Source organism: Alosa alosa, chromosome 10 (assembly GCF_017589495.1).
Source record: "Alosa alosa isolate M-15738 ecotype Scorff River chromosome 10, AALO_Geno_1.1, whole genome shotgun sequence".
Taxonomy (NCBI): Eukaryota; Metazoa; Chordata; class Actinopteri; order Clupeiformes; family Clupeidae; genus Alosa; species Alosa alosa.
In genome coordinates this window covers 19,485,994-19,511,554 of record NC_063198.1, presented here as the reverse complement: position 1 = coordinate 19,511,554, position 25,561 = coordinate 19,485,994, and the positions used below count along the sequence as shown (strand labels likewise).

At 46.2% G+C, this 25,561-nt stretch overlaps 1 protein-coding gene across 4 annotated transcripts in view; it reads right to left on the bottom strand.

Annotated features, from left to right (window-relative positions):
* The window catches only part of iqsec1b (IQ motif and Sec7 domain ArfGEF 1b), a 179,545-nt gene that overhangs the window by 82,987 nt on the left and 70,997 nt on the right, over window positions 1-25,561 (bottom strand). Inside the window, exon 1 of one of the 4 annotated variants that reach the window (XM_048253909.1) lies at window positions 10,801-10,872. The exons of the other annotated variants lie outside the window; for them this stretch is intronic. Within the exon in view, the coding sequence (XP_048109866.1) occupies window positions 10,801-10,826 (26 nt within the window). The 5' untranslated portion in view covers window positions 10,827-10,872. Of the gene's footprint in view, window positions 1-10,800; window positions 10,873-25,561 lie in introns of those variants that run through there. 4 annotated transcript variants of the gene reach the window in all.

Sequence of the window (25,561 nt, the reverse complement as noted above, 5' to 3'; positions counted from 1 at the left end):
ACACACACACACACACAGGGAGAGATGCCTTGAGCACAAACATGAACTGTGGGTGCAGATATCCCTGCTCCCCCGTGAATCACTAACCCATAGATAGCGCATATGGGGTCGTCTCATGAAAGTCACTGTGCGGCAGAGGGCTCTAATTAATGACCAGCCACAAAACACATGAGGTTAATATAACAGTCATATAAGAAGGACCTCTTTTTATCGCCCATGGCTATTTAAGATGAGATTTGGTCAAGGGTTCAACATAGAAATGGTGGAACATCTATATGGTTAAGCAATGCCTAAAAGTGACTGGAATAGTAATGGAATACTATTCCATTGTGACTGAAAATACCCATATTCAATACTTACTGTGTGAACATCAGTTACCAGACACCAATTTGTCTGTGATTCAAAACAAGATAAGTTTCATTTATGGCAAAGAAAGGAGACTGGAAAACCTGCAAGCAGTTGCTTGAACTATAGCAATCTCTGCGGACTGCCTATTGATTTTTGTTGTGTACATACTTTTATATAACACTGGCTAGAATGCCAGAGGAAGAGAGGAGATTTCTTCCTCTTTTGTGGGGGAGGCCATAGCATTGTCCCCAGGAGTCGTTAGGGGAAGAAATGGGAAGTGTAAATCACCCCGCTAATGGATTCTGAGTGCTCATTTTTCACGGAAATATATATTTGCTCCGCATAGGGCGTCCCGTAGGGCTAAGCGGGCTATAATCTGAGCTATGGTATAAACCTGTGAGGGAACATGATGATATTTACTTATCAGCTCCTCAGCCAAAAAGGCAGGTGTGAGTGGCATGAAGGCAAATATAGATTTTTTTTTTTTTTTAAATTACAGTTTTATGTCTTTATTAACTTAAGTGGAGTGGTATTTTTTTTAAAAGGAAAAAGCCGGTCTCCAAAACACAAGCGCATTCCATGAGGCATTTTGTTGATATGGTAATAAGCTTGTGCCCCTAATTCGAGGGCAGTAACTTGGCAGTAATCTGCTTACAGCACCCACATGCACTTCAATATTCCTCAAATACAACAGCATTGCTGACACGCTATTATGCCTTTATTCATTTGAAGTCACTCTCAGGTTCTCAGAAAATGGCAGGTAGCACTTTTCTTTTCAGGAATGTATGAGTGGAGTCTTCCTATCTCCACCCTTCTCTTAACTCTTCCTTTTTTCCCCTCCTCTCTCTTCCTCTTGGTTGTTCTCCCTCTCCGCTCTTCCCTGAACCATCATCACTCGTTCATCTTCATTTGAAGTTACTAACTCCTCAACTTCGCACCAAGCACTTCACACCTTGCAATGTCACTTCTATTGTCGCAGATCTCTGTGTTAGCATCCCCGCTCCACCATTAGCTTAACATGCTACAGCACCCTGGAGAGGAGTGGTAGATCTGAGGGGGGAGAAGGTGTAGGGGAGGGAGGTGGGGGCTCCCCCGCAGAGATGCACCCCCCTGATAAACGACCCACTTGGGCCTTATCACCACCTCCGCAGTGGGGCCTCCAGGAAGCCAATAACCACTAAAAGGGAGCTGGCTCCCAAACAACGCTGGGCACGCTGGCTGGGCTTTAAGGCCCCCCTGAGCACGCGGGGACCTGGCTGGGGTCCTGGGCGTGTAATTGGGGCCATTTTCCAAGCGGGGCCTGCCAGATGGGGTCCTGCTTGGTAATGAGGTTGGGATGGGATGGGATGTGGGGGTAGTGGGTGAGTGATGGCTGCTAGCTGGCATAGCGTTAGAGGTTTTGATGGCGCTGTACGGTGCAGTGTATAGAACCTGCCAGACCCAGGTCTTCTTTTCCTTTCTTGCTCCTTTTTCTCTGCATTTCTTCCACTCTTCTCTTGCATCACTCTCTCTCCTGGCTCAACTCTTCATTTTCTGTCCCTGTGCAGGGTCTTCGTTTTCATTTCTTCTTCTATCCATTCTCTATCATTTCATCTCTATCTTTCTATCTTCTCTTCTCCTCCCCCTCTCATCCTTCCCCTCTTCCTCCTCTCTATGTCTTCTCTCAAAGTGATATCCAGTTACAGTGACCCCTCAGGGGATGCATGGATGTGCCACAATGATATTCTAATCCCTTCAACACCAACAGTATCAGGCACTGCCAACAGAATGTTGCCCAGGACACAAAAACACAAATAAGGTTCTACAATCACATCAATGCACTGCTCACAGGCAGGCAATCAAAGATAAGATCTGATTTAATTTGATAGATTGGATTAAAAATTACACCCCGGGAAAAAGGGAGGGCTTTATTGAATAAACAATATTAGTTTCTATGACAGACAGATACACTTGGGACATCAGTTCCTCTCAGCAACAAGGGTTCTTTTTTTCCAGGGCAAGGGCCTGAAAATGATGATGTCACTTCAGGGCTTGCTCTAAGTACAGCATTTTTTGGCCGTGGCTAAATCGATCTACGGCTCCATTTTTGGCAGTCAGGATGCATCATGGGAAGGAAAAAAGTGACTATTTCTTTATGTAGCTGTATTGAGGCCAGCATGGTTGTTATTTTCAATCGCTTCCCTTTTAAGCCCTCAGCCCATCCCCTTTACTCACCATTTTCCGCACAGTGTGAGCACTGTGATCTTGAAGTGATGTCTCCGGTGAGGAAAGGGCCTGGCCATCTCTGGCCAGCATAATAACATCTCTTAATGGCTAAAAAGTGGCTTGACTGTGTGAGGCAGCAACAAAGCAGCACACCCCCAGTTGCACTAAATAACCCTCCATTGTGTTTGCGTCCACACCCAACAGGACAAGCCCTCTGCCTCTATCAGCACATTTGCAGACAAGCTGTAAAGTAGAGCACAGCGCTACAGTACAACCTGGGCGTTGTTCGTCTCTGTATAGTAATTGGAAGCAGCAGAGGGCCTTGGATGGAGACCTCTAATGGAAATGTGCCTAGAGACTGTTTATGTTTATATGTGAGAAAACAAACAGCAGCAGAGTCGGTTCTGGGCCTGATGCAGCCTAGATGCGGGCCAGCCTCGGCCGCAATCGGAGGGCACATGTAGTTATGCAGATGTCTTGTTATCGTACAGGAGGGGAGAGCAGATCCTCGGCTCAGTGGGCCGGAGCACAGGGCAGCGCTCAGCGGCCGACTGGTTTATCTCCTCTCCGCCTCTCCTGCCTCAGGCTGCCGCTGCTCATATTTAAGGACTCTGTGAGAAAATGGCCAAAACCTCTGGGCACCCTCTAGTGGACACTGTGCTCCACCTAGTGTTCCCTGCCTTCAGCACATAAACACGAGGACATTCACATTCATTCATTTTCTCTCTCACACACACACACACACACACACACACACACACACACACACACACACGCCAAAACAGTTTTTCTCAATTCATGTTTCCATGTCCTGAGGACAATAATACATACCTAAGCCCATACAGGCAAACAAATTACACCAGCAATGCATCTACCAACAAATACATCATAAATAATGAAAGGGCGGTGAAAACAGCAGAGGATTATGGGAAATCATTTTAATCATGAACTGGAGTATGTAAGTTGTTTTGACTAAGCTTTAGATCTGAAATTATGCCATAGTGATTAGAGATAACACAAGGCTTCGTCAACCCTGTCAAAAAGCATACACAGCATTTATTCTAATACCAAAATAGCACCGAAACGTTATGCTGTCTGCCAATGATTACCTGTGTTGAGAAAGGAACAAACTTTGCAGCTTGAGATTAACAACAAAGGATTTTGAAGGATTCCCACTTCACTTCTGAAAGTGTCAGACTGCTTTGAAGCTGCCTGCTGTTGTGGATGAATTAAGTGATCTCATGAAAGAGATGAAAGAGACAAAAAATGTCACCAGAGTCAGACTGGTGCACTGTTGACGCCTGCACAACACTGTGCAAGCAACGGGGAGAGCACTTGAAAGACACCAGAGAAATAGGATGTTTTTATTTATTTATTTATTTAATTTCACTCACAGCCTCCTGAAGAGTCACATGGACCAACAACTTGTAAATGGTACAGACACAATGGTACAGGGCATTTGTCCTTGTTGGCCTTGGCAACCCCTGTGATATAGATATACAATTCCACATACAAATGTCCCTATTCTAGCTACAGTGGGATGGAAGATTTTTGTGAGTGATGTTTATGCATGTGAGATATATGTGTGTATGTGTGTTTGTTGTGTTATGGTTGTCTAAGGTACTGGATGCCTAAATCTGGATTCTCCAGGGATGAATAAAGTATCTATCTATCTATCTATCTATCTATCTATCTATCTATCTATCTATCTATCTATCTATCTATCTATCTATCTAGATTATAAGTGATTTGAGGCATGGGTTGAGGACACATGGACACAAAGTGTTGTGGGTGTTCTACAAAAGACCGCAGACAATGCAAATCCCCAATCCTCTGCATCACCAGTAGCAACAGAAGAGAGCGAAGAAGAATACAGGACAGAGGGGGGAAAGAGAGAACACAAAGGACACAACGTTAGCAGTGGAGGAGCTCCGATTACCAAGTGATCCATCCTACTGAAAGGCAGCAGTAACCACCAACCGAACGGCACGGCAGGCAAAAGGGGAATATATAAGCAGTGCGGCTGTGACTGATGGCTGAGAGGATATATTTGGAGAGAGGAGCGAATGCCAGAGCCACATCAGTGGGCCACTTCTGGATTTGTCTTCCTTTAAAGATCAACAGTCTGGGGTATTTTTAGATACAACCCTTTAACAGGGTTTGTCATTAGGAACAAGTTTTATGTGTCATCAGGCAAACTATAGAACATCGTAATGGCTTCATTATAATATAATTATAATCATTTACAATGGATTTACAACAGCTTTGACATATTTGACAGATTATGAAGAAAGAAGAAAACCCTTTGCTGCCAAGTCAAATAGAACAGACCCTGATCAGTGATGAGTGAGCTATTGATAAAGCAAATTCAAATCAGTCCAAAGCAGTGACACATGGTTCCAAATTTATACTAAGAGATAGCTTATCACAATTAGACAGCATTTCACACCCTTAGAGGTATCAGACAGTCACGATCAAAAAAACAAAACAAAAAGGCTCGAGCCGAGTGGGCACATCCAGCACTTCCTCGCCGATGACCGAGTCAGCCATGCGAGCAGGAGAACAAAGTGTTCCGCGAGCCCATGCTGTGCCCTTGCAAACAAAAAGCCCCCGCAGGAGCGCTGACCACTCAGTGGGGAACCCAGTCCTGTGGCGCAGGGAGGTGGATCTCCAAGGGTAACCAAACAGCCTTACAATCACACACCACCAGCCAAAAGTAACAGGAACTCTTTTCACTGATATGGAAGATCTCATATTTTCAGCCATTATGTGTCATGAGCTCATATGAATGGCATTATTATTACCAACTTATATCATCATGCCCATCATTGTCATTGATGGTATTGTGTTGATTGGTTTACCTTTTTTACCTTTATTTTAGTGAGAGTCCCACACACTGACCAGTCCGCAAGCAATTATTTTTTATTAGAAATTACAACGTTTCGGTCTTTAAGTTCTACATCAGCAACAGATCTCTTGCCCACTCGGTCTCTCTCCTGGGAGTAGAACTGCTGATCCAGTACGTCCACTCACGGCTCACCGTAACATCCTCGACTGCCGCTAACTCAAGTGTGGGACCCGCCCAGAGCCGCACTGTGCGGACGAGGGTGACGACAAGAGCGAGATCTGACCATCGGTCAGCTGTATTCGCAGGACGTCTCCGGCCTCACTCCCTTTGACAGGAGTGATGAGGAGCGACTCTGGGTGGTGAAGAGGAAGTGGGCAGTAATGCATCCTAATGAACAGGCAGTGCAGGGAAAGCACGCAGCCGATTAAAAAGGGCAGCACTGTCAAACAAACTGCTGGCCGCATGATTGAGAGGCACGGACAGAAAATTGGCTAAACTGAGCGAAGTAATGCATTAGCAGGATATCTGTGTGTGTGTGTGTGTGTGTGTGTGTGTGTGTGTGTGTGTGTGTGTGTGTGTGTGTGTGTGTGTGTGTGTGTGTGTGTGTGTGTGTGTGTGTGTGTGTGTGTGTGAGTGTGAGTGTGAGAGAGAGAGAGAGTGTCAGAGAGGGAGACAGGAGCAGTCAAGCAAAAGCCAAGCAGCCTGCATATGCGAATGTTTAGGTGTGAGCAACCCAAACAAACAGCACCACACATGAGTACATCTACCCTGCATGGCACCGCCTTCATTTGGGCTGGGAAACCAAAGCCAAGCAGATCGCCTGACATGGGTCTTTGAGGGCCACAGGTGATGCCCATGCCTGAGGGGGGCAGAGCCAGGCGGGCAGCACTGGGTGCTGATCATGACAGAGGGATGGGGGTAGAACTCACACTTTCTCCTTTAATCTCTCTCCCTCATCCTCCACCTCTAGCTCCTTTTATCTCCTCACTCACAAACCAGCCAACCCTCTCCATCCCTCTCCATCCTCACCTGTGTTCATCTCATGGTCTCTGACCTCCAAACAATTCTACCTCTCCTTCACCCTCCTGTTGCCTTCCTCCTCCTCCTCCTCCTCCCTCTATGCAAACTATGGGGTGCCAGTAAAGGCTTCCTCTCTGGAAGTGGCTGCGCGGTGTAGAATTGGTCGATGCTGGCACCTGTGTATGCGGTGCCGCTGAAAAGCTTTTCCGTAATGAAATCAATTAAAGCACAATGGGCTCCAGTGGCAGGTCAGGCGCGCGCACCCCTCATCCTATTTAGCGGCAGTGTTCACAAGCACAATGGCAGCGTCTGCGAAAAGGGTTACTCCTAATGGCATTCGAGTGCCTCGCAATTTTAATATTTATCTGCAATTAAGATCAGCAATTACACGAGGCAGCAAACCCTGACACGCTCCTGCATATTCTAAAAGTACACACACACACACACACACACACACAAGCACCCAAACACACATATTCACACGCACATTAGCTTAATGATCAAAACACTGCCACGCAAATGGACTAAAAATAGCCACAAAACGCGCGAGCAGGGAGGGGGAGAGGAGGAGGAGAGACACAGACTAATGGATGGAGGCTCCGGCTGCCTTTATTAGTAAAGTCTATTCTTATCCTCTCCATGTCAGCGCTAACACAACTGCGAGCGATGATCAAATGAGTTTATTTAGGGAAATGCAGCGGCAGTGGGATTGCTGTAAAATTAACCAGCCCTACGCCGTCTGGACAAAGCAGCGCGTGCACATTAGAACTTAATGCAATGAATCACAGACGCTGATTGACCACAGAGACCTGTGGCTTTGGCAATTGCTCGCGTTGGCCTTTCGCCCACTCAAAATCAACAGTGAAAAAGTTTGAGAATTAACAAGGTCTCCTTTTCACCTGTCCTAGGAGACACCCTTGTCCTGGGAGAGCAGTATTGTCCAATAGATGATCATAATGGAGACAAACCAATCAAAATACGCTATTCAAATACTATTTCGGGCCACAAAAGGTCACAGTTTAACAAAAAGCACTTTCACTGACAAAACGTTTAAAAAGCAGTTTCCTCAGATATTGGAGTGGCAGTGGGAAGCTTGCCAGAGGAGTCCAACCAAGTGATGTGTGCATTAAATATTAACAGTAGGTGCCGTTTAAATATTTTAGTATCCCGTTTGTATTTTTGACAGGTTGAAGGGCATCGCTGAATAGATTTTCCATGCAGACACCATGCAACAGTAAGAGATGCTTTTATAAAAGTCAAATCATTAGCTTGACTGGTTATGCATGTTCTCCTTTGTATTTTGGCAGAACAGCAGCTTCTTATTTGTATGTCATTCTTCAAACACACCGCTGTTAAACAGTTGCTATGCTACACAAATTTAAACCAAAGGACCACATTGACAACTCTGCCATTTCCGTGGGATATAACAGAGGATTTTTACAAGAACGTCTGGGTGCACGTCGTTTCCAGCATTACCAAGGCAACCTTGGATAAAAAATTCATTATTTAGTTTTTTAATAGTTAATTCGAAGCCTCATTGAAACACATGGCACACATTAGAATGTACAGTATCTGCTCTGAATACGTAGCATAATCTATTCACGTGTCTCTGGCTCTCTCAAACTCACAGCAGCAGTGTGGCACACAGGTGTGGGCCTGGTAGCACAAAGAGGTCAGATGTTATCGGGGAGCCATGTATCTCTTGAAGACTGTACATCCCAAGTGGTCCTATAGTACCTAGTATAGTAGCTGTACTGTTGATTAAGGATTTGGAGTGAGAGAGCATTAAAAAAAGCACTCTGGAGCTACACCAACAAAGAGTAGGGGTCTGATTGTGTGCCGGCTTCAGGTGAAATTGACTTCATGGAGACCGATTTCCGAGAAAGAAGGTTAATGAACACCAATGAAGCAGTTTCGATTTGGGATTTCAGTGATGCAGTTTCTCTTTCTCTCCCTCTCTCTCTCTCTCTCTATATATATATATCCCTCTCTCCTAACATCTTTCTTTGACTTGCCTTCCTCTTTCTCCCCCCATTTCTTTCATCTGCCTTTCATCCCCCTCTCTCCTCCTTTCTCTCCTCTCTCTCTCTTGCTCTCTATGCCCACGAGGTTAATGTGCATGCCTGTCCGTGACGCACCACGGCGAGTTGCCATGGTGCATTACCATCAGCGACAGAGGGGGCGTGTGTCGCTGCTGCCGCCACCGCTGCTGAACCACTGCCTCATGTGAGCTGCCTCGTCACAGGGCATTCGCATAGGGTAAACAACAACAACAACAACACACACACACACACACACACACACACACACACACACACACACAGACACTGAGTGTTAAGAACAATGCATGAGGATTGTGTGTGTGTTTGTGTGTGTGTGTGTGTATGTGTGTAGGCAATGGTTCTATGTTCGTTGGTGAAGAGTCCTTAACTGCGCATCACATTGTGTGTGTATGAATGTGTATGTGTGTGTGTTTGTGTGTGTGTGTGTGTGTTCGTGTATATACACATCTGGTGCATCCCTAACTGTGCTCTAAGGATAGTGTGTGTGTGTGTGTGTGTGTGTGTGTGTTCGTGTGTGTGTGTGTGCGTGCGTGTGTATGTGTGTGCGTGCATGTGTGTGTGTGAGCGTGTGTATGTGTGTGCGTGCGTGTGTGTGCCTGCGGAAGGACTGCAGTGCAGAGCAGAGCTGCTCGGCAGCTCAAGGGGGGCTTAAGACGTGCCAGGGAGGGTGATTAGTCTCGGCCCGCTTTAGGACACAGAGCCCCAGCCACACACACACACACACACACACACACACACACACACACAGCCGACCTTGAGAGGGACGATGCCTGGTCATGTGACTTGACAAGCCGCCCCAACGCTGCCAATCAGCTACACTGGACTAGCATGAGTAAGCACTCATCAAGTCTGTCACATCAGTGTGTCCATAGGGTGCGTGTGTGTGGTGTGTGTGTGTGTGTGTGTGTGTGTGTGTGTGTGTGTGTGTGTGTGTGTGTGTGTGTGTAGGCATGCAAACCCACACACGCAAGCCTTATGAACAGATGGAGGCGCTTGCCATCTTATGCAACCAGCCAGCTGAGGCAGAAAATTACAGAGCCTGTGTTTCCCCTACTCTGCAATGTCAACAATATGGCATGCATGAAAATAAGATGTGGATCTTCTACTGCCTATACCGTTAGGGCTGATCTAGATGAGCTCATCACCTTCTAGAATGAGACTTTAAAAATAAATATCAGTCCAATATCGGTATTAGACACAGTTGAATAAAAGATTTTCAACAGCAGCAAAAGCCTAAGCACGCACGCACGCAGACACACACACACACTACATTATGCATTTTCCACTTGTAAATTCCTCAGCTGTCGCCTACTGCACTGTTTATATGAGATGTATAATTGATTGGCTTCGAACTACAATCTCACACAGAACAATTGAAACAATGAGCGCGGCTCTACGCAGCACGGCGAAGCGCCGCGACGCTGAAATGATTCACCGCGCCGAAGACAAATGCCAAGCCACTCAATAGTCTTCCTCACACACTTTCTAAAAATAACCACCCAGGGTGTGACATCACTAGCGCCACGCAAACACTGCCGACCACTTAGTCTTGAATGTGCCGTGAGACGGTGGAGACACAACGATCTCCAGGGGGACCACTCCAGGGTGGAGGGAGTGGACAGGACGAGACAGGGACGTGACGAGCACCTTAAGATCCCTCACACACACACACACACACACACACACACACACACACACACACATTTATATATGTATGGATTCAAACAGCCCTCCAGCTCTGATAGACCTCTGATAGTCCTCCTCAGAATAAAATAAGTCTATGTATATGTATATGTATATATGTTATACTTTAAATAGTATTGATAAATAGATGCATATGCTGGCATGTTAAACAAACATGCACACACTCCAAACATCAACAAAGCATCTAAGTGGGCATGCACACACTCACAAATCATCACAAAGACTTAACTCCCTACTCTACAAATGTGGAGAGACAAATCAAGCCTAAACAGTGGTCAAATACATCCAATACAATACAATTACATCAAATACAAAAAAAAAAAGTGTAAATCAGAAATTAGAAGACAAGAGAAATGTGACTTCTCTCCTAGAGCTAAATCACCATGCCAGTGAGGTAGTTCATTAGTCTTCCTGAAAACCAAGACCAAGTACTTAATAGCATGGTCATCACAACAGCATGTGAATCACAGGCAAAGTACACATGAGTCAAAACAGACTCTCACTCACACCCTCACTCACAGCACATAGAAACACACACACACATACACACACACACACACACACACACACACACACACACACAGAGAGAGAGAGACATCATATTGTACTTACAAATAGTAATAATGTCTCCTGGCCATGGCAAAGCTTGATGACAGTCGAGTGCGCGGGAAAAGTGGAGAGCTCCTCTCTGGCACTCTGAATCTTCTCTCTCTCTCTCTCTCTCACTCTCTCTATCCCTCCCTCTCCCCCTCCTTCTCCTTCTCTCACTCACCACTCATTCATTCAGGCTCAGTCGCGGTGGGATGCACGGACGATGCAGCGGTGGACGGAGTCCTGTGATGTCAGCACTGGGCGTCTGCTGCTGCTACGAGACTAATCAAACGCAACAGATGGCAGCTGTTATATCTGTGTGTGTGTGTGTGTGTGTGTGTGTGTGTGTGTGTGTGTGTGTGTGTGTGTGTGTTTGGAGGGAGGTTGCTGTAAGGATGTCCAAACCAGGGATAACAGTTGTGACAATGGAGAGAGAGAGAGAGAGAGAGAGATTGAGACAGAAAGAGAGAGAGAGAGAAGGGAGAGAGAGATAATGAGAGAGGGAGTGAGTGAAAGAGATGAAGAGAGAGAGTGACAGCATCTAGACGGCGGTCACCTCAGCTGTGCAGCTGTACAGTTTAGTTGGGTCCTCTCACCTCTTCAGCCCCTTAACGCTGCATTAACCTCCATCAGAGAAAGACACGGAGAAAGCATGAGAGAAAGAGAGCGAGAGAGTGAAAAAAGAAAAAAGGGCAGGGATAGAGAAACAGAGGGATGGGTATTGATGGGGGTACAAGTTCAGCGGTGACACTGAAATAGAGAAAGTGCAAGAAAAAGAAAAAAGAGAGATAGAGAGACTGAGAGATAGAGAGAAAGAGAAAGAGAAAGAGAAAGAGAGAGAGAGAGAGAGATAGAGAGAAAGAGATGATTTATCTTGTATCCTCAACACACCCTAGAAGTCCTGTCCAGAGGCGTATACATGGGATTGGCCTGCTGTAACCATGGTAACTGGATGATGTTTTCTTTGTGGGTTTCAGGGATTCAAAGCATTCTTCCATCATACATGCACACGCCAACATACAAGAGCATGCCGGTGCGAGCTAATGAACTATTGAGCCAATAGTCAGGTAAGAGGCTTTAATTACAGCTGGAGGGTGGACAGCTGCTGCATGATGCACCTGAGTGCATCTGGCAGAGGATATCTCCACTCCTTCTCAGGAGAGAGAGAGAGAAAGAGAAAGAGAGAGAGAAAGAGAAAGAGAGAGAAAGAGCGAAAGAGAGAGAGAGAGAGAGAGAGAGAGAGAGAAATTGAGACTAATTCTCTGCTGATGCTGAGAAAGGATATCAGCTCAGAGAGAGAACTGTGCTTGGGGTTGAGATAAGATAGAGGCCCCTGTAGAGTAGAGAAGTTTGGACCGAGAACAGATGTTGGATTTGGGCTGAGGAAGAGAAGAAAGCCTTACACAGGAGAACTGGACAGGAAATGAACAATGATTTTGGCTGGCATGGGATAGATAAGGTTCAGCCAGCTTCACCAAAGCAGAAGATTGTTTACTCCTATGAAAGACAACAGGTCTGAGAAATCTTTGGTTTGGTAGTTGGGCTGAAATACTAGCAGGTGCTTACACAAGGTGAGGTTACACACAAGGTTGGTTGACTCAGATGTCTGAAGTTAAACCATCCATCCTAGGAGAGGTCACAGAACACTATATTTGGGTTTAGACTGACTCTGCTGTGGTAGAAGATCTCAAAGAACACAGAGTTTGGGTTAGGACTAGTATCCACAACCATCTCCTCTGTGGTAAACACATAAAGTACATGCTGGAAAAATGCAACAGGTGTCACCTTACATAAGTACATAAGGAACGGATGTATTAACTATGACATGGAAAAGATCATATCAATTCTAAATCCTTTCATATAACAGAAGTGCTAATTTGTGAGTGCAAGCTAGTAAATGAATCCATGCTTAACTACAGATCAGTTCTGAGTGCATTTAATGAGACCTCTACTCCATACAGTAGGGTTTGAATGACTCATTCTGTTAAGGGCTCTCACAATTACCTAGCTGCTCTTACAAAGTGCACATTCCCCGAGTGAATGTGTGTTCATCATCGGTGTCTACACGGGTACTTTGGTGCGTGGCTTTGTGTGCAAATTTTCATGAGCTATGAATGAATGTGTGTGTGTGTGTGTGTGTGTGTGTGTGTGTGTGTGTGTGTGTGTGTGTGTTTACACCTTAGCCATCAACCCCTGAGACTTTGGTCTCCTAAGGGACAGAGTGGCGAGCACCTGTCACCTAGTAACAACAGCGCAGAGACAAAGGGACATGGGCTGTTACCATAACAATGCCTGTTAGAGGCAAAATATCAAGCTGCCATCCGCTGAAGGACCAAATGGTCCCGAGCCCTTCCCTCTCATCATCCCTCCCCCCTAGACAGACACACAAAGACACACACACACACACACACACACACTCCACTAAGCTCACCTGCCAGACAACACTACTGGCACCAGCACAAGGGCAACACCCACCCCCTACCCCGTTGCTCCACGGAATAAGGCTGAGAAAGAGAGAAAGAAAGAATACCTACACCCTAATTAGATCTCTGCTTTCTGCACAAACAGCTTCATTATCCAACCGTGTCACCTGTTCTGGCTTAGTATGGCAGGTCTGTGGGGTCTATGAGGGTGTGTGTGTGTGTGTGTGTGTGTGTGTGTGTGTGTGTGTGTGTGTGTGTGTGTGTGTGTGTATATATGGAAATGCACAGCCTCGGACAGACAGGCAGAAGAGAGAGAGAGAGAGAGTGTAGTGGTGGGCAGATCAATAACTGGGCCAGAGCCTACGTGGGTGTGTCGGGTAGCGGCTGACAGGTAAGTGAGACGGGACGGGACAGGCAGTGGACTTGGCCAGGTGCTTTGGATTCAGTTCAGCGGCTGACTGGGGCTCCTGCCGCCACCTCCACAGCTTCTGCCAAGAGCAGAGGAGGCACACAGACTGGCAGAGCAGTGGAGGTGCTACTCATAGTAACACACACACACACACACACTCGTGCATACATACACACACACACACACTGACGTGCAACCAGATATACACACACACTGACAGACATACACACACAGATGCAAACACCACCCAGACGTACACAGCAGTGGCAGACACATAGTCATGCATACAAATGCATATGCATATATGCAGCAGTGTCTCTTCCACTCAGACACACACACTACCAGCAGGGCAACAGCGCAGGACAGATGCCAGCTACCGCCACTATCTACACACGCTGGCAGTAAGTGAGGACGGCATGGGTGTCAGTTTGACAGATAGTCTGGAATCTTCCGTTTCTCACATTCCCGCCTGTTCATTTCACACTCCCTTGGAGGCACACACAGGCAGGCAGGCAGGCACACACACACACACACACACACACACACACACACACACACACACACACACACACATTTAAACTGGAAACAACTATAAACTAAGCATATGGAGCACAGTGTTACCTCCCACACAAACAGCCTGCCTCCCAAACCCCCCATACACATATACACACGAGTTACTCCATCACCATCCCTCCACCCATAAATACACAACACACAGCATATGCTCCACCATGTTTACATGTACACACAGCTAAAAACCCTCTAAATCAGGGTCATCCACGCTACTTAGCATCTCTGCAGATGAGCCAGTGTGTGTACCATCACTACCCCCTACTGGTGCCCCAGTGCCATGCCCCCCCCCTGTGTGTGTGTGCAAAGCCTCAGTATACAGTTGCATGTGACCTATGTAACACATAGATAGCCGAGCTGCTGTTGCTGTTACTCCTAATATGAGCATAGCTGTGTGTGTGTGTGTGTGTGTGTGTGTGTGTGTGTGTGTGTGTGTGTGTGTGTGTGTGAGTGAGAGAGAGAGAGTGCTTGAGTAAAGAAGACAGGAGACAGAGTGTGAGTATGGGCCAGCCTGAGGCATGCCGTGGGGAGAGCCAATGACACGGGGAGGATCACTAGACCTCTGAGCCCAGCATTCCCAGTGTAACCACGCATACACACAAGCTAGATTACAGCCACTAAAACATTCATGTGCTTAGTGCACACCCCTATGCACCCCTGTCTGGATGTTCAAATCATTTTCTGTGCGTGTGCGCAATGTGCGTCTGTGCATGTGCATGAATCTGTGCATACATGTGCATGATATATGTATGTGTTTGTGTTATATTTATTGTGTGATTGTGTGTGACTGTGTGTGTGTGTGTGTGTGTGTGGCTGGACTCAGCCACAGCACACCCCTATTAACCTCTCCCCCCTCTCTCTCTCTCTCTCTCTCTCTGCAGAGAAACAAACCCAGTCAAGGGCTCACCAAACTGGTAATAAGTCTGCACTGGTCTTCAACTGTGAGTTTCCAAGTTAATTATATTTAGCAGAAAAGGACAATCTCACAGACACCCATGAGAAAGTGTGTGTGCATGTGTGTGTATGTCTGTCTGTCTGTGTGTGTGTGTGAGTGTGTGTGTGTGTGTGTGTGTGTGTGTACGTGTGTATGTACGTGTGCATGTGCATGTGTGTGTGAGACAGTGAGAGGGGTTTTAGGATGGGATGAAACAGCAGGACAGGGTGCTGCCAATGAGGCAGGCCCAGACCTTAATCCACATTTAATGGGCTCCACATTATCCAAGACGAGGCTCAGTGACCGCTGAGTCAACACCCAGCCTCCTCCTTCACAAAAAAAAAAAAAAACACAAAATAAGGCTCCGGCTCTCAAAAGAGCACAGCAGTGACAGCACAGGAATACTAATGGAAATTGATCGTGGGCACGGTGCATGTTTCCTCTGACCAGTAGAGGGCAGTGTCTCTACATTGATCACATACATGTAAAGCTCAAAACCAGCCAGTGAAAAGGGGCCGTAAAACAACAAAAACTAAAACACACAGATCATTTCATTTTCTAGAAACAGTCATTTTTCACAAAGCATTCCAACTCTGAAGTAAAACTCACAAAACAATACTTGGCTTTAGGCATTTATTTTCAACTGGCATGTGTGGCTTGAACCACCTGCTACAAGCATCACAGGGACAGCCTGAACGGGTGACACGAAGGGCCCCGTGCTTTATTAAATCTCATCATTTCGGGTATCACAAGAAGTCACTGTCACCAAGAGTAATTCAGTGCACTTGTTTCCTGCCAAGGGGGGAGAGGGGGATAGGGAGAGTGGGGTGGAGAGAGTGGGAGAGGGAGAGAAAGAGGGAGAGGTTCACAGCAGGTAGGGGAGCACGCAATTCCTCTCTGTCAGTGACACTCATCACAACATTATGTTCACCCTGTCAACGCAGCCTATTAATTCTCTGTCACAGACAGACAACTGCGATGATGATTACAATGAAGCCAATTCGAGAGAAAGAGAGAGAGAGAGAGAGAGAGAGAGAGAGAGAGAGAGAGAGAGAATAAACAGAGGAAGCAGGAGGCGAGTGAGGAGGGACGAAAACAGGGTGGGAGAAAGAGAGAGATAGAGAAATAGAGAGAGAAAAGGGAGAAAAGAGACAGATGCTGTAGAGAAATACAGAATGAGAGATGAAGAGAATGAAAAAGAGAGAGAAAGATTGCTGCCATTATCATTACAGTTAATTAGAGTGATCACCATACCGCAGCAGTCAAGCCCTGTCAGCAGAGCCATCAATCGGCCCCCATCGGAAAGTGCGGCACGAGAGAGAGAGAGAGAGAGCGCACTGAAGCATCAATTGTTGTGCATGAATACTCGATGGCGCCAGTGTGTCTGTGCCCCATCAAACACAAAATAAAAACACAAACACACATGATGGCACACAACAACATGCCCCCCCTTTCTCTCTCCTCTCTCTCTCTCTCTCACTCTCTCACACACACACACACAGTTACTCACATACCAAACACCCAAATACATGCTAACACCTGTTCCTGACATGTGCACATACGAAAGGGATTGCTTGGGGATTGGTATGAGTTCCAGGGCCCCAGAGACACACGTACGTCCCATGAAAGCTCCCGGCCCCCATCGGGCTCCCCTGGAGCTCCAGGGCCACAGCACACATGTCAGGGCCCCGGTCTGATCGCTCCAAACTCAATAAGCACACAGCCATGCCTCAGGTCAACAGACAGAACAGGCTGATCCACACGACTAATCCAATTGAGTCCACTGTCTCTCCTGTCCTCTCCTCTTTGCTTTTCGCCTGTTTCGCTCAGCCCTTCCAATTTCTTTCTTTCCTCTCTCTCAGCCTTCTTTTACTCAATTTTTATTAATCCTTTCATCCCTTTCTTTTGCTTGTCCTCTCCTGACGTATATCATCCATCTGTTTCTCTCTCTCTACATTCTCTCTCATCCCTCTGTATCATTTCCCATCTCTCTCACTGTCTTGTTATTCCTCCGTTTAACTTAAGCTATTATCAGCCCTCCTTCCCTCCCATTCAAATTCAAATTGAAAAAGCTCTTTGGTGGGATAACAAATAGGCACCTGCATGGCCAAAGCAGTCATTATGTACAGGACCACAAGTCCCAACGTAGTATTTACACACACTCTACATATCTCAGCTCAAGGCGTGCGTGCGTGCGTGCGTGCGTGCGTGCGTGCGTGCGTGCGTGCGTTGCAAGGTTCAGTGCACACATTCACATCTACCAGCCCCCTACTGTTCTACAGCTCAAGGTTCAATATAAACACTTAATATCAGTTCAGGAGGTAGAGACACTTCTCTCTTCTGAAGGGGCAAGTTGTAGTATGTGTGTGTGTGTGTGTGTGTGTGTGTGTGTGTGTGTGTGTGTGTGTGTGTGTGTGTGTGTGTGTGTGTGTGTGTGTGCATGTGCATGTGCATGTGTTGGATGTTTAGGCCCCGAGGTCTGCAACCCGCTTCCTTGGCGAAGGTCCTGACTTTAGCCAATCAACACCCCTCCACAGGCTGGGCCCTGGGGCACCGCGACAACACAGCCGGCCAATCCGGAGCGCACTATAAATACCCCACAATCCTTTTGGTCGACGCCGGGCCGGCTTGTCACAGGCTTCACACGCTCGGGCCCTCTGGGAGCGCTTACGGGTCGTGTCACATTCGCGCCATGAATGCTCGAGAGGAACACACAAACACACACACACACACACACACACACACACACACACACACACACACACTTGTGGTGAGTGTGTGTCTCAAACATATACAGTAGTGTTTGTGTGTGAGTGGTAGAATAAGGAACAAAATCAGTGAAAGAAAGGAAAGAGGTTGATGGAGGAAAAGAGGATGGGGAGAGATGGTAAGCAATGCAGTCAGAGAATTCTAGAATAGTGTCCATGCTACACTGGAAAGCCAACACATTCTACTCACACTAAAAATAGAGCCCTTGTGCCCTTCTCTACCCTAAAAGACCTTTACACATAAATGACCATGCATTCAGGCATGACACACACACACACACACACACACACACGACTATGCTGCAAATCGGGCTGGCTGACATCCATTTCCACATCTCATTTGTGGTGGGTTTACTGCGGGACACATCATTATTAAAAGGCGACTCCTGCCTCTCCACTTGCATGTTTAATTAGAGAAGCCCCTGACTGAGGAGACGTATCGCCTCTGTGTTTTAATCAGGCCTAAATCCCCCTCCAACTGCAGACTCAAGGGGGCTTAAGGGGGTCTTACTCCAGGACTAGGCTACGGTGCTGTACACACATCCACACAGATGATGCTTGTCCAGGAACATCTTTTGCTGTGCTACCTTTGGCCTGTCTATACAGTACAAGCTGGGCTATGCTACGCTGGGTCTGGTTTTTGGGATTTCCATGTCGGTAATTAATAAATGTGAAGTCCATGTGAAGATCCAACCATAAAACCATAAAAATCCAACCGTAGAATAGGACATCTGCTTTGGATCTAGGGTCAACCAATCACAGCCTCAGTACGGGAATTCAAACTGCAGTCCTTTATGACAGTCATGAGGTTACTGAACCAATCCTGAGCACTTGGTGATGGGACAATTCCTCATAGGCAAGACTGAGGCAGTTTAGAAGTATCAGCTTCAGCAGCCAATAGCAGGTGAGCAGTGTGTGGAGAGGGGGCGGGGCCAGATAGGTCCCAATTCCCAAAATGAGGAAGAAGGTGTAAAGTTACGTTTAATCCATTTTAAGGCCATGAGGGGATTTTGCTGTCATTAAAAAAAAAAACTTCTGTCTGTGTACTAACTCTATGAACAGAGAAGAGATTTAGGGGTGTGATATACAGCTGGAGTCCATCTTTAGTCTCACAATCTCGGAGCCACCCTACCTGTCAAGCCACAGGGTCCAGTATGTGGGGATTGGGAGAGCAGGTGTTTAAGTAGACTGGTAATGAACCTCCCCCTGCCAACATCACATAACCATAAAAACCCAACAGTAGAGTAGGACTGAGTATTAGCGTGCCTCTCTCTGATATGTTACCGTCACCTACTGAGCCATATGGTTATGGTGGGAATCATTGCTAAATCACACCCATATCTAGTGCCTCATATATTTACAATGGCCATTGGCTCAGAGAGAGATGCCTGTCTCCTTGGTAACTACAGAGGTGCTGTCTGTGTGTGCTGGTAGGGGGAGGTGTGTGCGTGTGTGTAGGTACATGTGCGTGTGTGTAGGTGCATGTGTGTTTGTGTTTCTGTGTGTGTGTGCATGTGTGTGTTTGCGTTGGTGTGTGTGTGTGTGTTTCCTTTGGTGGTGGGGAGAATGTATGAGCAGCTGTCCAATGTCAGGATCTGTCACATGCACCATGAGAAATCTAAAGAGCCCCTGGCTGAACTTATGACACACACACACACACACACACACACACTCACACACTCTGTACCATACATTTGCAAAAAGTAAATATTAGAACACAGACATATACTGTATATTCATGACCACATTCACAAACATTTACACGTCAGAGACAGACAGACACACACACACATACACACAGACACACACACACACACGCACAAACTAACAGAAAACACCGTCCCCAATCTCACTCACACATACACTTGACTTAACCAGCACATAGGGAGCACACGTGTGTAGCATACAAACACATGGATCTTGGAGGCCTTGCCTAGAATTCACACGATGGATACTTCATCTTCCACCTCTAAATCATTCTGTATCACTCCCTCAATTTCTCTCTCCCTCACCATCCTTTTCTCCTCTCCCTCATTCTCCTCACTCGCCCCTAATTCTTCCATCCTCCCTCCTTTTTACTTTTTTCTATCTCTCATTCCTATTTTCCCAGCTCTCTCTCTCTCTTTCCTCTGTCTCCTTCAGACATTTTTTAAACAGACACTCAATCTGAACGTCCAGTCCAGGACTGACGCGAGCACTCCTGACTCTACCCACTCTCTCTGGGCTCGGCCTGGATGAACCCGCCTACGGCCAGCCCCAACCCTTCACACACACACACAGTGCACACACACACACAGTGCAGTGCTCTGGAATAATAATGCTGCTCCTTCCTCCACTGCATACAGCAGCAGCAGAGCGGCCCACTGCCTGATGCAGGAGACAAGCTGCTCTGCCCTGGCCTGACAGAGTGGTGGGGTGTGTGCCATCATGGATCTCGATCTCTCTCTCTCTCTCTCTCAATTCAAAGGAGCTTTATTAGCATGACTGTTTGGATACAGTGTTGCCAAAGCCAGTGTTACAGATAACACAGTAGAATAACAAAAGAAAGAAAATAGACATACAGCATATAGGTATAACATGTGAACATAGAATAAATAATAGCATTTGAGTATGTGTGTGTGTGTGTGTGTGTGTGTGTGTGTGCAGGTCTGTGTACACACATACAGTACATATACATACATACACACACATCTGTGCACAGGAACATGTATGTGTCTGTTATGTGTCTCTCTCTCTCTCTCTCTCTCTCTCTCTCTCTCTCTCTCTCTCTGTGATTGAGAATTCTGAACTCTTGACATACACCGGGGGAGGGACTCCAAAAACCACAATACATCGATTTGATCGAATAAAGCAGTTCAACAAAATAGAGAAAAAACAAAACTCAGCAATGCTGACGCGACACGTTATGTTTTAACTCAATGGCAGACACGTCTGACAGACCGACTTGCCAGGATTTATGACTAAGGCCCTTTAGTCACCCTTTTCAAAACGCATGGGAGCCGCTGAATATAACGAATATAACCTATAAGAGCCGCAGAGCCCCGCCGGTCACTCTGCCCTCTGGACGTGGCTTTGCCCGGCATCGGCAGCTTTTACACGGATTCCATTTACATCAACAAACCACGGAACACGCCTTATGACAAACCAGAAAATAAAACCAAATCAAAAGAAACACAGGCTTTGATGACAGTGTGAATCTTGACAGATATCAGCCTTGCATACAAAGACCATAGTAGGCACCTGTGCAGCACAGACCACGATTGTTCCTCCTATATCTTCCTGCACCACACACACACACACACACACACACACACACTCATGACCAGCTTATCAGTAGCATCACAAAGACCTCTGTTTAATTCATCTTCCTTGTATATCAGATTGGGAGAACAGTCATTTCAAATTCCTGTCTATAGAGTGCAGTGTGGAGGGCGGATGTGTGAGTGAGACGGCGCTGTATTAATATGTGTGTGTGTGTGTGTGTGGAGGTATGAGATATATAAACTATAAGGGGATCAGACGGAGGAAAGACATCATCAGAGGAGGCGGGATGGGCAGAGGAGTACGAGAGGGGTGGAAATGACAGAGGATGCAGTGCAGCAGGAACAGGAGCTGATGAGACACACACACACACACGCACACAAAAACACACACACACACACACACACACACACACACACACACATACATAAGACACACACTAATAAAAAATATGCAAACAAATAACCTAATCACATTCACATTTAAAGAGAACACACACGTGCATACACACAGACACTCACTCGTACATACATACATACATACATACATACATACATACATACATACATACATACATACATACATAACATCAAACATACACACATGACACACACAAATAAAAAATATGCAAACAAATAACCTACTCACATTCACATATAAAGAGAACACACACGTGTGCATACATACACACACACACTCACACACAATTATGGAATTATCCAGAGCACAATGAGGAGAGGGAAAGAGTCTGGTCACGAGGGGAAGTGGAACAGGAAGTAAGTCATAAACCACACAGTCTGGGATTGTGGTCTGGTGTGTGTGTGTGTGTTTTATAAGTGTACAATACACAGCTCCCACCTTCCCCGCCCCGTCAGCACAGAAGGTGAGGATTGGGACCCTATAAAACACATTCTGGGGCTCAGGTCTGGAGTGTCCAGAAGCCCTGGACCGGTCTCACACCTCTCTGGCTTCGCGGAGGAACACAGGCGGCTCTCTGTGCGCCAGACTGGGCTGTGAGCTGCTAAACTGCCGTGCACTCAGCCGCTGAAGGCAGGCTCTGTGCGTTCCACACGCAGAAAATACATATCCCACGTGGTGCGGTCTGCTCCGTGTCTTGCCACAGCTTCTCTGGGACGCCATTGTTAAGAGATGGAGTGTTTTTGTTATTTTTACCTAACGCCCGGAGGCCAGTCACACAGAGTACTGTAGCAAGGCCGGGAGGGAACTGTGACAGCACAGTCTGTGATGACGTGGGAAGAGTTGTTCTCGATCATGAATAGACTAAGGTCAAAGCACACTGCTCTTGCTTCTTCATACTGCTTGGGCAAAACATTCCCGCCTATTTCTAGAAACATCTGTCATTCAGTATCATACAACTTTTGGGACTATGGATTGATTTGAAATATCCTATTTGAAGAATCCACACGTCATTCTGGGTGGAAAATAAAATTGCTCACACCAAACAAAGTTCCCTCCTAACTGAAGATCCATTGCTGGTGCTGTACCGTTGAGTTTCTAGAAGGCTCTGAGAGAGAGAAACATTCTTGAATAGTGCCAGTACGAGCAACCCCGAGACCTCGCCCTCTCTTATGCCATATAAAGAGAGAGATGGAAATCTTTCATAGCGGTTTAATGAAAGAAAAGGGAAAGATAGGCGTGTGTTGCAGGGAGGAGAGGGGAACGGGTGGTAGAGGTTTCCCTTAGGCTAGATATGTCTCACCTCTGTATGCGAGATGCCTTAAGGTACGGAGCGAGCACCCATATCATTTCCAAAATCATTTAAAAGAAGCACCCACAGATGCACCCTTAAGAATTGGGATCATGCAGGACGTGGAATTTCATTTAGAAAACCCCCAAAACTAAAGCAGTTATGGCAGTGTTCTTTATAATTTTCCCTTTTTAAATATTCTCACCCTCTGTTGCCATTAAATTAGGAGTGTGTCTTTCAGGCATTTAAGCAATTAGCTGATTGAGTACAATTTCCATTTCACAAAGTTTGGTTGTCCCTCATCATATGCAGATATAAATGGAGTATTTGATTTGTACAGGAAGTGTGAGGAATGCCCTTAAGCCTGTACTTTTCTCCTGCTCTGTTTAATTTTAAAACACTTTTTTTCTTCTTCTTTCTCTTTTGAAAGTGTTCAGACAATGGAAAGTGGGATTCGATTTTTGCTGATGTCAGGGAACACTGATGCAGGTTCGCCTGGCCTCAATAACCTTCCCTCAACTCCACATCACCGAAACACAGCTTGATACAGCTGAGTCTGTCAGACTAAAGTACTGACACCAGACCATGTCCACGAACAAGCATTTCACTAACCTAAAATAAACATCAACTGTCATATAGTCACACACAAACACAAACGCACACGCACACACACACACACACAGGTTGAGATTTATCATTGCCTTGCTTTGGTTGTTCAGTTCATGTACAGTACATGTACATAACATACAAAAACAGTTAGGGACAGTGTGTATGCTGTTCAATAAATATACAATGAATATTTATGGTAGTGTGATTGTTGACCTTCAGCTTTGACTGGAGTGCGATTGCATCCACGCTGGCTGAGCCATTTTGTCAACACAGTCATCCTCTCTATATAACACAAGTCTAGCCATCTAAACACTCATGGCCAACCCCTCTGAACGCCGTGCTTTACAGATTGCCTACTTCACAGGCGACGTACACGCCGGTGTATTTGGAACACCAAGTCCTGACCTTGGGTTACGATTGTGGTTTGTATGGGCGGCCTGTGTGTCTTTATCAGTCCTTACAATCGCAGTGCAGCTCAAATACTAAAAGGCTTGACCTTCAAACCGGGGATTCAAGAAACAGCTTTGATTCGGCGCTGGACGGTCCGTCTCGCGCGTCCAGCGATAATGATAGATTCTAAAGACAGCAGCAGCATCTCAGAATCACAGGAGCGACGTGAAGGCACACAGCACTATCAAGAACCAAACCGTGCCATTTTTGAGTGAGAAGAAAGTTCTAGAACTCCCGCCACAGCCACTTAGATGAGAACAACAACGCTGAAGTTGTCATTACACTCGGTGTATCTGCAGGGCTCTACTAAAACACTGCCATCAAAGTGTTCTCAAGAAATAACATGAGCAGTGCTGCCGAGAACCTCTTCTCCAGCTCAGAGTAGTCCTCAAGTATGAGAGGCTCTTGCAAAAACTTCCTCTTGTGTTGGCGAGTTTCAGCTCAGTGGTCTGAGTGGGACCAATTGTGACCTTAAAAATCCACTCTCTCTGGAGAGGAGGATGAAGATGAAGACCCCCTTGCTCGATGGAGAAGGTGAAGATCCCACTCTCAGAACGCCAGCGGGGAGATGTCAGCTAAGCCAGTTCATCTAAGCGACCATTCAAGGTAAAGCTCTCCACCTCCAAGTGCTATGGCTGAAATGTCACTACTATGCTATCCACAGGAGACAGAGAGAGAGAGAGAGAGAGAGAGAGAGAGAGAGAGAGAGAGAGAGAGAGAGAGACCAGATACACTAAACCACAGTTGTGACAGAAAAAAAACCCTCCCATACTGTGCTCATATGGAAATATTTGTATAAATCGAATTCTTCCAGATGTGTCTATAGGTGTTATTAAAGCACACACACACATAAATAATAAACCATACACACACAGACACACACACAGACACACACACCTTACACACATAGACACACCTTACACACATAGACACACACACACACACACAGTATATAGGTACCATTTCAAATTTATTCATCAATGTATGTATTGATGTAATATTGATTGATAGATACTACTGATGTTTTCAGCAGGAATTAACAAGACATAAGCAAGACTGAAGCGTAAATGAAGGAATTTACACTGTCCCTGTCTCTAACATGATGCAACAATGTGTTTATCCATGTGTTTTTCTATGCTTCACACATACACTAGTGAAACATAAAAATGTTCCTCATTTTCCCCTCATTTTAACAGCCGTAATGCGTGCGTAAAGTGCTGCTAGTGTAAATCGATACTCCACACACAACAACGGGTTGACCCCGCCTTCACCTTGATACCACCTCTAGCCACTCTCTAGCACCAAGTGGCTGAACGTTTAGGTTGGGCCAGAAATCAGCAGCACCAAGACAGGCCCCAGGTGGCACCAGTTAGCACCCGCAACTGAAGGTGTGAAAGCAGTTAGCCCCGGCACGGCCTAGCTAGTTCGGCTATGGCTCGACGGTCTGAAGCCGGCTACTCTGATTCTAGTGGAATTCTATCGCTAACTATAGACAGATTCAGATGGACGACTGAAAAAATGCCAACGGCTCTGTTCTAGATCTCCAGTAATAGATCATCACAATCATATGCTTATCATACTGTAGTCACAGTCTACCTCTCATGATAGCAGCTGACTCTAGATTGGATCTGGTGCAAGCCCATGCCAGAC